General features: G+C 42.6%; 1 protein-coding gene across 2 annotated transcripts in view; it reads right to left on the minus strand.

Moving 5' to 3' along the window:
• Nucleotides 1–12,880, minus strand: part of Actr3b (actin related protein 3B) — a 90,178-nt gene that overhangs the window by 22,423 nt on the left and 54,875 nt on the right. The window contains exons 6-7 of one of the 2 annotated variants that reach the window (XM_051202964.1): nt 11,749–11,856; nt 1,414–1,557 (exon numbers count right to left, since the gene is read on the minus strand). In XM_051202964.1, coding sequence (XP_051058921.1) covers nt 1,414–1,557; nt 11,749–11,856 — 252 coding nt within the window. Of the gene's footprint in view, nt 1–1,413; nt 1,558–11,697; nt 11,857–12,880 lie in introns of both variants that reach the window. The other variant, XM_051202963.1, reaches the window with a different exon arrangement.

Genomic DNA, 12,880 nt, shown 5'->3' on the forward strand with positions numbered 1-12,880 from the left:
AGTGCTCTCCAGCCTCTTGCTAGATGTCTGCTTGCAGAGGGATCCCCTGATCCACAATATGCCTGAGAATGTAATTTGCTGGCCAGGTATTCTAAGACATTTGATCAACATTGAAGATACAATGAAATACTTAGATCCCTGTCAGAAACAGTCTAGCTGAGAGTCAACCATGAGGCAATTGAAATAAAGTAAGTAAATGACATGATATAAGATGGCGGATACTATAGAATAAAAGCAGAATCAGGTGGGAACACTGGGGTTGCTAATAGATGGCTGCCACTGAAGAAAGGAAAACAAAGGCTGAGGGGAAAACTTTGGGAATATGTTTGCCTACAGAGAAAGTCTTGGGCACCTTTGCAAACCTCACCCCAGTGGAGAAGGGACCAGCTCTTCTCATTTGCTTTAGCACTGAGTGGCTCCCTAATCCTGGAAAATCCAGGCCCAGCAGGCAGGGGTTGGTGGCATCTTTTTGTAGGGACCTGTCCAATACCTGCCCCATCCCAAAGGGATTGTTTTCAACAAGTATCAGGCAAATCTGGAAATCTTGTCTCATACTTCCTTGCATTCAATGAGCCTCAGGAGATGCTCAGCTGAGAGGAAAACAGCAGGGGGTTAACCCCCCCTTCCCCAACTGCCCTGCACCTCAAAACCACACATCACACCCCACCTCAGATTCTTCTGCAGATCCAAACAGAATCCTTCCTCCTTCTCTCTATACAATAATCAGTCTTGGGCTCTTTAAGAATCCTTGCACTTTGATTTTTTTTTTTAATGTGTTTTGGTTTTGATGGCTGAAAAGCAAAGTTCCTTTAAAAGGGTCTGTAACTGCTGTACCTACAGCAATACGAAGATGGGTCAGGGCAAGTAGAAACTCTAAATAATGACCAAAGAGCCGCTTTGGTTCTTTTGTTACTAAATTCTAAAATGTCCTGTCACTGTTCTAGTGTGGGACTGAAGTCTGGAGACATGCAGGTGGATTGTGTTGAAGGGTTCTGAGACTTAGACTGGCCTGGTTCTGAGGTGTATGCTCAAGGCAGGGGGGCAGGTAGACAGTACAGGATTCCTGACAGCTACCGCTGCTGCTGTGACTTGCCCCCTGATTCTAATGGGAAGCATGGAGGGAGATGTGGAAGCAGCGTGCAGCTAATTGAAGGTTTTGTTTAATTAGGCTCCAATTAAACGATGCTCTACTGCACACGCTGGTGGCTCAACACCAGTTATCAAGCTGCTCTCTGTGTAGAAGAGCGTGTGGGGCCTCAAGTCCCCAGCACTCTGAACTCAACGGTAAAACAATCAAGCCCACACTCTCAGGGGACAGGAAGGGGGCAGGAGGGGGATGGTGGCATCGAGGGGAATGTCCAAGCACCATTTCGCTCTCACCCCCAAACCAGCCAGGTCCCCTTCTGTTTTTACCTTAATGGCTTTTGCGGTCTCCAGTGACTGCTCAGGAGGGATTCCCACCTCCCTCTCCCTTAGCAGCTGTTGAATGAAATACGTAATATCTCTACCTGCAATTGGGATGTGTTTGATGCAGCTTCCAATTACATAACCTTCTGCCTGGAGAGGAAGAGGAGGCAGGACAGCCATGTCAGTAACCACAGCCCAGAGTCAGCTGGACCCAGGCGGTTCCCATCCACACACCCCTCCCCCAGCAAGGAACTAGCTTACAATGGCTCCCACTCATGAGGTTCAGTACCTAAGGTCCTTTTAAATGACTGCATCTACAGTTCCATTAATATTTAAAATTCTAAACGACTCCAATAACCTGAATCTCCGTAAGCAACCAAAATATTGTTTTCATTAGGAACGTGGGAGAACTTGCACAGGTTAGTTCGGTTGAAAAAGGTGATGCTGTCTGGGAGAACAGTAAACTCAACAGGAATGCTTTCTTCTAACTAAACAGAAAAGACTTTGTCTATGCGCTGTTAAACCAACTATAAATCTCCACCTAATTCAAAGTTAACAACAAGGTAAAGTACAGAGACCTGTGATCCCAAAACAACTGATCCCAAAACCCTGAACCACGGACTTCCAACCTTCATCCGTAGTGTGGAAAAAACACCCTGAGGGTATTTATAGTAAAGAAGAAATAAAACCCAGATATGTGCTTTATGGCAGATACTACATATTCAAGAAATGGTTACAGCACAGTGAAAAATGACTCAAAGCCGCTAACCAGCCAGTGCCATACACAGACCAGTATGGCTCAGGATCTGGGTTCTTCCTGATGCATTCCTTAGCATGTCTGTGAGGGGCCCACAGAGAGTCCACAATGACTCTGCACAATCAACAAGCAGGCTAAAGCCAAGAGTCCACATGCCCACAGCAGTCAGATGGGCCCAAAAGTCCCCTCATTGACCTTTTGTGGCCACAGACTTGCCACAGAAGCCACAAGCTTGGCCACCCATCCAGCTTGTCTGCAAAGATACAGCTGTGGGGACACTGGTGTTCAGGTTTCACACTCTAGCACGTCATGGCTTTTGTGCCACAAGGCCCAGGGGAAAGAGAGGACATGGAGGTGAGCCACAGCTCCACACTGCAGGGGTGCGCTCTCCACACAGGCACAGATGGAGGGACCACCTTCCCAAGTCTTCCTGGGCTTTTTGCTCACGCTCCTAACCTCTAGACAAAAGAATAGGCCTTTCTGAAAAGTACAAGTATTTGTAACATATTTTAAGAAGGAGATAAAGGCCATGTACAAGTGGTTAAATATTACCCTCCTAACACACTGACTCTTCACCACCACATTGCTCTCAGACAGCATTTTCTGGATTAATAAGTAAATGATGCAGCATGCCACACACCTAGTGGCAGGAAAGTCAGCACTGTGTCACTTTAGGACCAGACACCACATCTTTAGGTAGTTATTTTTCATAGAAAATCTGACCATAACAGAAAGAAGTTATCATTAATATGCAAAATATAACTTTAGTGTTATTTATATGGCTAGAACACAAACTAGACATAGGATATCCCAATTTAAAATGTGGACATGTGTATACATATATTTGAGACTTAACCAAAGTTTGAAAGGCTGTGCAGTTTATAATGTGGTTATCTAGATGGGTTCTTATATATACTATTAATTTTTGTAAGTGGAGGGAGGGACTAACCTAATACATGGTGAACAGTTACAAATCACCTCTCTCCCTGAACCTGGGTTCTACATGTAATGTTTTCTTTTCCTACCACACTGGACATGATTAAAGAACAGGCTTCAGCATCCCCCTCACCCACAGTGTGCAGACGATGGAGATGATGCAGGCACATCTGGGGCCACACACCTGGAGCTGAGTCCTGCTGCTCCTTAAGGTACCACATCAGAGAGAAAGCCGGAAACAGAATGGCAACAACTCTCCCAGCAATTCCTGTAAGAGCCAGAGTCTGGCTCACACGTGGAAGGGAGAGGGGTCCACTCCTCCAATGGAGAGGACACGTGGGCAGGGGTAAGAGGGTGAGAGAGACCTGGATTGTCCTTCCTGACCATTAGGCCTCTCACAACTGTAGCCTTTTGGCAGACACAAAAGCAGAAGGGCATCGTCCCCTCAGTTACTGAAATGAAATTCTGACTATCATTTCTCAGTGAAAGGAAATGTACTTGTTTGCCTGGTTTTGGCTTAGCTGGGATTTTATTCACTTGTTTTAATCATTTTGGTGTGTGTGTGTGTGTGTGTGTGTGTGTGTGTGTGTGTGTGTGTGTGTACAGGTGCACATGTACATGCAGGTACCTGTGGAGGCGGAAGGTGTTGAGTCAGGGCTTCATGTATCCCAGACTGGCCTTAAACTCAGTCCCAGTCAAGAATGAGCTTTAGCTTATGAACTTCCTGTGTTCACCTCCCAAATGCTGGGATTACAGGCATGTGCCACCCCACTCAGCTTTAGACTTTCTTATGCCCAATCTGTATGTTTAAAACAGATTAAGGGGCTGGAGAAATGGCACACTGGTTAAGGTCATGGACTGCTCTTGCAGTGTCCTGAAGTTCTGTTCCCAGCACTGACATCCGATGCTTACCACCACTCATAACTCCAGTTCCAGGGTTTCCAATTCCTCTGGCTCTGGGGGTACCTGCATTTATATGCACAAACCCACACAGAGACATAACGTACACTTAAATGAACGTTTAAACTTAAGGACTGGTAAAATAGCTTAGAAGATAAAGGTGCTTGACCTGAGTTGATCCCTGGAACTCATATGACAGAAGGAATGAACAGAAACCCACAAGTTGTCCTGTGACTACTATATATGATCATGGCACATAACCCCATGCAAACACACACACACACATATAATTTTTCAAAAGCAAAAAACTTCAAATCTAAAAAGAACTCCATATACTTATATGTGTATGTTTATAACATTATATATGTGTGTGTATATATATATATATATATATATATAATTTATATATGGTAATATTGTAACTATGAGTGATCAGGAATGACTGACTTTCCATTGATACTAGTTGACTTTCAGAAGAATAATTTTTAAATAATTCCTTGAACCAAAAGAAAGACACAAAAGCCTCTTGCAGTTAAAGTTTGGAGTCACTTCCTTAATGTCTTAACCCCCAAAGGTATTACATGGACTTCTGCAATATGGAACGTGAGCTCTCTCCTTCTTAGCTCTTAAATACATTTAGAGGCAAGAGCAAGTTCTTGAAAGCCCCAGCTGATCAAAGCCTTTCGCTGGGCATGCCCTGATCCTCACTCTGGCATCCAGAACCATGTCTAGCTGCAGCAGCTCAGAATGATGAGTCAGGACACTGAAGTGACCCTGTGGGAATACAGCAGAAGCCATGCCAAAAAAAGAGAAAAAAAAATGACTATAGAATCTGCTCCATGACTTTAAAACTGCCAAAGGCACAAACATGGCCACTTTCAAACTCTTTTTCACCTTCCCAGGCTTTCTAAATCCCTATTGCCAAGACCAGCATGGTGGCACACACTTTTATAATCCCAGCACTTGAGAGTAAAAGGCACATGAATCTCTGATCTACACAGGGAGTTCCAAGACAGCCTGGGAGACTCTGTCTCAGAGTAAAACAGAAAGGGAGAAAAGAAGAGAGGGAGAGATGGAGGGAAGAAAGGGAGGGAGGGAGGGAGGGAGGAAGGGAGGAAGGAAGAGATGGAGGGAGGGAGGGAGAAGGGACAGAGGACAGGAAGGGGAGGGAGGCAGAAGGAAAGAAGGAAGGAAGGCAGGCAGGCAGGCTTCCACTGCCATTTCTAAGTACATCACATAAAAGGTGGTATTTTAGGACCCCCATCGCAAGGCCTAAGCTAAAGTGGCCTCAGCTGGAAAGTGCCAGGTCCCAGCTAGATCCGCCTATTGGTGCAGAAACATCCTGAGTATCAGCCCACCTTTGTCCCCCATCGCCAGGCCTTGGCTAGAGGAGTGACGCTGAATACACGAGACCTGCCTATCCACGTGGGACCACCTGCACTAGGAACATCCTGAGTCCCAGCCTTCAGGATCATTGACCCCATCGCCAGTCTTCTACTGGAGCCTGATCACTGTCCCCCATCCCCAGGCCCCTGCCTGTGGAGAGACCTCCTAGAGAGCTTGGACTACCCAGAGCTATAGTCATCAAACCTCTGACCCACCTCTAAGCCCACCAGGGAAGTACCATATAGAGAGGGAGAGACCTCACCAACACCTACTGGAAGAAGCTATGGGAAGACGGCAATACAGGAAAACACCTAACAACAGAAAAGACAAGCATGACACCACCAGAATCTAGGAAATCTACACCAACTAGACAGGAACACAACAAAGCAGATGAAGCAGAAGGGAACGACTTAAAATTTATCATCATAAAAATGATAGAGGCCCTCAAAGAAGATGTGAGAAAATCCCTAAAAGAAATGGAAGAAAAAACAAACAAAAAATTGGAAAAAATGAACAAATTTCTTAAGGAAAGTAAAGAAAGTACAGAAAGCCAAGAAAAAACAATTAAGCAGGTGAAGGAAACGGTTCAAGACTTGAAAACTGAAATAGAGAAAATAAAGACAACACAAACCGAAGGAATGCTGGAAATTGAAAAACTGGGCAAATGATCAGCAACTACGGACACAAGCATAACCAACAGAATTCAAGAGAAGGAAGAGAGAATCTCAGGCACTGAAGATAAATTAGAGGAAATACATTCATTGACCAAAGAAAATAGTAAATCCAACAAATCCTTAACACAAAACATCCAGGAAATGTGGGACACAGAAAAAAAGGCCAAACCTAAGAATAATAGGCATAAAGGAAGGTGAGGAAGCCCAGCTCAAAGGTGCCAAAAACATATTCAACAAAATCATTGAGGAAAACTTTCCCAAGCTGAAGAAGGACATGCCCATGAAAGTACAAGAAGCATACCGAACACCAAATATGCTAGACCAAAGAATTAGTAATCAAAACACCTAACATACAGAATAAAGAAAAAATATTAAGAGCAGCAAAGGAAAATGAACAGGTAACATAAAGGCAGACCTATCAAAATTAAACCTGACTTCTCCATGGAAACTCTCAAGGCCAGAAAGTCCTGGATAGATGTTCTGCAAGTACTAAGAGTCCACGGAAGCCAGCCCAGGCTACTATACCCAGCAAAACTCTCAATCACTATAGATGGAGAAAACAAGGTATTTAATGACAAACCCAGGTTTTCACAACGTGTATCTACAAATCCAGCCCTACAGAAAGTATTGGAAGAAAACTCCAACCCAAAAAAGTTAACTATGCCTACAAAGACATAGGCAACAGATAATCTCACTACACCAGAAACCAAGGGTAAAGCGGGATAAATATATTCACAATACCACTGCCAACAACAAATCTAAAACAAACAAGCAATAACAATCAATGTTCCTTACTCACCCTCAACATTAGTGGTCTTAACTCACCTATAAAAAGACACAGGCTAACAGAATGGATACGAAGACAGAATCCATCTTTCTGCTGCATACATGAAACACATCTAAGCTTCAAAGATAGACATTACCTCAGGGTAAAGGGTTGGGACAAGATCATCCAATCAAATGGACCCAAGAAGCAAGCAGATGTGCCTATCCTAATATCTAACAATTTAGATTTCAAACCAAAATTAATCAAAAGAGATGAAGACGGTCATTTCATATTCATCGCAGGAGAAATCCATCAACACAAAGTCTCAGTTCTGAACATCTATGCTCCAAATATAAAGACACCCACATTTGTAAAAGAAACACTACTAAAACTCAAACATCACATAAAACCTCCCACACTTATAATGGGAGACTTAAACACACCATTCTCACCACTAGACAGGACCACAAATCAGAAACTCAACAAAGAAACAAAAGAACTAACAGAAGTTATGTCTCAACTAGGTTTAATAGACATCTATAGACCATTCCATCCATACACAAAAGAATATACCTTCTTCTCTGTTCCACATGGAACCTTCTCTAAAATCAACCACATACTACGTGGCATAACAAACCTCAACAGATACAAGAGAATTGGAATCGTCCCCTGTATCTTATCAGACCACCATGCTTTAAAATTGGAATTCAACAACAACACAAATAGCAGAAAACCTGCAAACTCATGGAAACTGAACACTGTGCAATTGCACCACACCTGGGTCAAAGAAGAAATAAAGAAAGAAATTAAGGACTTTCTAAAATTCAATGAGAATGAGGACACAACATACCCAAACTTATGGGACACCTTGAAAGCAGTGTTACGAGGGAAGTTCATTGCACTAAGTGCCCATATGAAGAAAACAGAGGATAGTTGCATTAGAGAATTAATAGCACAACTGAAAGCCTTAGAACAAAAAGAAGCAAACTCACCCCGGAGGAGTAGACGCCAGGAAATAAACAATTTGAGGGCTGAAATCAACAAAATAGAAACCAGGAAAACAATACAAAAAAATCAATGCAACAAAGAGTTGGTTTTTTGAGAAAATCAACAAGACAGACAAACCTTTATCCAAACTAATGAAAAAGCAGAGAGAAAACATGCAAATTAACAAAATCAGAAACAAAAAGGGGAACATAACAATGGATACAGAGGAAATCCAGACAATTTTCAGGTCATATTTTAAAAACCTGTACTCCACAAAAATTTAAAATTCAAAGGAAATGGACAAAATCAAGAACAGACAAACAACTTAAATAGACCTATAACCCGCAATGAAATAGAAGCAGTAATCGAAAGCTTCCAACAAAAACAAGCCCAGGGCCAGATGGCTTCAGTGCAGAATTCTACCAGATATTCAAGGAAGAACTAATACCAATACTCCTCAAATTGTTCCACACAATAGAAAGAAAAGGTTCATTGCCAAACTCTTTCTATGAGGCCACAATCACCTTGGTACCCAAGCCTCAGAAAGATACTACTAAGAAAGAAAACTACAGACCAATATCCCTGATGAACATCAACGCAAAAATACTCAATAAAATACTGGCAAACCGGATCCAAGAATACATCAGAGAAATCAGTAGGCTTCATCCCTGGTTTGCAAGGATGGTTTAACATATGAAAATCTATCAACGTGATCCACCATATAAACAAGCTGAAAAAGAAAAACCATATGATCATCTCCCTAGATACTGAAAAAGCCTTCACCAAAATTCAACACCCTTTCATGATAAAGGTCTTGGAGAGATCAGGGACATACCTAAACATAATAAGACAATATACAGTAAACCAACAGCCAATCTCAAACTGAATGGAGAGAAGCTTAAGGCAATTCCTCTAAAATCAGAAACAAGACAAGGCTGCCCTCTCTCTCCATATCTCTTCAATATTGTACTTGAAGTTCTAGCTAAAGCTATAAGACAACAAAAGGAGATCAAGGGGATCCAAATTGGAAAGGAAAAACTCAAACTGTCTCTATTTGCAGATGATATGATAGTTTACATAGCGACCCAATAAACTCTACCAGGGAACTCCTACAGCTGATAAACACCTTCAGCAAACTAGCAGGATACAAGATAAACTCAAAAAAAAATCAGTAGCCCTACTTTATTCAGACAACAAAGAGGCTAAGAAAGAAATCAGAGAAACATCACCCTTTACAATAGCTACAAACAACATAAAGTATCTTGGGGTAACACTTACCAAACAAGTGAAAGACCTATATAATAAGAACTATTTGGCTCTAAAGAAAGAAATTAAAGAAGATACCAGAAAATGGAAAGATCTCCTATGGAGGATAAATATGGTAAAAATGGAAATCTTGCCAAAAGCAATCTACAAATTCAATGCAATCCCCATTAAAATCCCACCATAATTCTTCACTGACCTTGAAAGGATAAACAAAAGACCCAGGATAGCCAAAACAACCCTGTTCGATAAAAGAACTTCAGGAAGCATCACCATCCCTGACTTTAAGCTCTACTACAGAGATATAGTTCTGAAAACAGCCTGGTATTGGCACAAAAACAGACAGGTAGGCCAATGGAATCGAATAGAAAATCCTGATATAAACCCACACACCTATGAACACCTGATTTTAGACAAAACAGCTAAAAGAATACAAATGGGGTGAGGAAAGCATCTTCAACAAATGGTGCTGGCACAATTGGATGAGGGTGTGTAGAAGACTGCAGATAGACCCATGTCTATCACCACGCACAAAACTCAAGTCCAAATGGGTCAAACACCTCAACATAAATCCACCCACACTGAACTTCTTAGAAAAGAAAGTGGGAGGTACCCTTGAAAAAATTGGTATAGTAGACGGCTTCCTGAACATAACTCCAGGGGCACAGACACTGAGAGCAACAATTAATAAATGGGACCTCCTCAAACTTAAAAACCTCTGTAAGGCAAAGGACACAGTGGACAAGACCAAACGGCAGCCCACAGACTGGGAAAAGATTTTCACCAATCCTAAATCTGGCAAAGGGCTGATCTCCAAAATATACAAAGAACTCAAGAAACTAGTCAACAAAACACCAAATAACCCTATTAAAAATGGGGTACAGAACTGAAGAAAGAATTCTCAATAGAGGAAACCAAAAAGGCTGAAAGACACTTAAGAAAGTGCTCAACATCCTTAGCTATCAGGGAAATGCAAATCAAAACAACTTTAAGATACCATTTTACTCCTGTCAAAATGGCTAAAATTAGAAGCACCAATGACAACTTAGCTGGAGATGATGTGGAGAAAGGAGAACACTCCCGCTGCTGGTGGGAGTGCAAACTTCATACAGACATTTTGGAGATCAGTATGGTGGTTTCTCAGGAACACGGGAATTAGTTTACCACAGGACCCGGCAATCCTCCTCCTACGCATATACCCAAATGATCCACATCCATGCAACAAAGACAACTGTTCAACTATGTTCATAGCAGCACTATTTGTAATAGCAAGAACCTGGAAGCAACCTAGATGTCCCTCAACTGAAGAATGGATAAAGAAGATGTGGAATACTACTCTGCAGAAAAAAATAAAAATAATGCAATCTTCAAATTCGCAGGCAAGTGGATGGCACTTGAAGAAACCATCCTGAATGATGAGGAACATGGTATGTACTCATATATGGATTTTAGACCTAGAGCAAAGGATCACCAGCCTATAATTCACACCACCAGAGGAACTAGGATACAAGGTGTATTCTAAGAGATTCATATAAAGTCCCTCACAGAAGCAGGAAGGGACAAGTCCCCCAGAGCACAGGGGAAGTAGGGGAGGGCAGTGAATAGAGAGAGAAGTAGGAGAAAGAGAAGGGGAGGAGAGGAAAGCACATGTGACTAGGAAGATTGAGCCCAATTAGGAATAGAAGACAGAAAAGAGAGAGAGAGAGAGAGAACAAACATAAAAGAGGAAGCCATTATTGGTTTGAAGAGAAAACTGAACCTAAAGAAAGGTCTAGAGACCTACAAAACTGCTGCCAACTAACAATTTGAGCAACCGTGGAAAGGCTACCATAAATGCCCTTCCCAGATAGTGAGATCAACAACTAACTTATCCACCATCATGGAGCCCTCATCTAGTACCTGTTGGAAACAGTAGCAAACACCCATAACTAAACACTGAGTCGAACTAGAATCCAGATGCAGAGGGAGAGGACAAGACCAGGTTGCAGAAACACATAGAGACAGCTGACCTGAACAAGGAGGAGCTAACGGGCCCCCAGACTGATAGCTGGGGATCCAGCATGGGACTGACTCAGACCCCCCCCCCGAATATAGGTCTCAGCTAGAAGGACTGAGTAGTCTAAGGGACCTCAGACAGTGGAACCAGGATGTATTCCTGGTGCACAAAAGGACCTTGAGGACACATCCCCCATGGAGGGATACTGCCTTAACCTAGAGACAGGAGAGAAGTCCTAGTCCCTACTTCAAATGACTTGACAAATTTATATGACTCCACCTGGATGGCATTGCCCTACATGTGGAATTGGGGTGGGGGGATGGGAGGGGAGGGTGGTCAGGGTGCATGTGTGGAGGCAGAGAGGGTAAGAGGGAGGAAACGAGGGAGGGAGGGGAGGAGGGAGAGGGAACTGGGGATCGACATGTAAAATAATAAATAAAATTTTTTAAAAAGAATAATTCAGTTATACTTAGGTGGATCTGGGTGATGAAAACAAATCTTTTACAACAACAAGCCTGAACGAAATGGTATATAATATTTTTAATAAAATTTTAAATGAAAATAAAAAGGTGGTATTTTAGTTAGAGGTTGCCTTTTGTTTTGCCTGTTTCAATTCGTCTCTTACCTCAGGATAGGTGTTAAGCCTCAGGTAGTAAGATAGGAACCCTGTGCTTACCACTGGGATAACATGGGTGACTCCATCTCCACTGTCTATGACTATCCCCGTCAGTGTGCGTTCACCAACTTGCCGGGATGTCCACGAAGCCGCCAAAGCCAGCACCGCCTAGAGAGAGACATTGAACATCTGAAGAGAGACAGCACCCAGAAGATGAGCAGCCACCACTCTTGGGTTCTGTGGTGAACACTTTCTTACTTAGTGAGTCTAAGAAACTTCGCTTCCCTACACACATCTCCCAAATTACCATTCTCACTCAGCCAACTGGCATGCCAATTTTCATTTCAGATGAAGGAGTCAAGTTTTAAACAAAAAAGTATAAAGTTACAAACAAAAACCAGCAAAATGGAATTCCACTACTGATGGAGGGTTGGTTTGCTTGTTTGCTTGTTTGCTTGCTTGCTTGCTTGCTTGCTTGCTTGCTTGCTTGCTTGCTTGCTTGCTTGCTTGCTTGCTTGCAAGTTTGTGTTTTGAGGCAGGGTCTCATGTAACCCAGGCTGACTTCAGACTTATCATGTAGTCAAGGATGGCCTTGAACTTGTGATCTTCCTGCCTCCAACTCCAGAGTACTAGGAATTCAGATGTGCACCACTATACACAGCTTCTGCCATGCTTGGTATCAAACCCAGGGTTTTGTGCTATGTAAGCACAAAAGCTAACCTACCAACCAAGTTACATCCCCAGCTCTTCTCTGACAGATTATGGGACCTCCAGTCCAGAAACTTTAATCTGGTAGGAAATAAGACAGTGGTTCTCACCCAGAGGCAACTCTGCTCTTTCCAGAACATTTGGCCACTTCTGCCATTGCTCACTGTCACAACTATCATTGGAGAGGAGGTTGGGACTGGCTGCTGTTCCCTACTCTACAATGCACAGGACACCCTACAGCAAGGAACTGTCCAGCCCAAAGCCAGGCCAAGATGGAACGCAGGAATTTAAATGTTTAAAAGAGCATATTCTGAGTGAAGTTGACACATAGGCCATCTTAAGAACCATTAGTCCTTGTGGGACATGGTGGCACACACCTTTCATCACAAGAGGCTGAGATAAGGAGGATCACCCTGAATTTGAGGGCTGAGTAGGTTATAGAGTAAGGTCTTGTATTATTATTATTATTATTATTATTAGTAGT

The sequence above is a fragment of the Phodopus roborovskii genome, unplaced genomic scaffold, assembly GCF_943737965.1.
Source record: "Phodopus roborovskii unplaced genomic scaffold, PHOROB, whole genome shotgun sequence".
Lineage (NCBI taxonomy): Eukaryota > Metazoa > Chordata > Mammalia > Rodentia > Cricetidae > Phodopus > Phodopus roborovskii.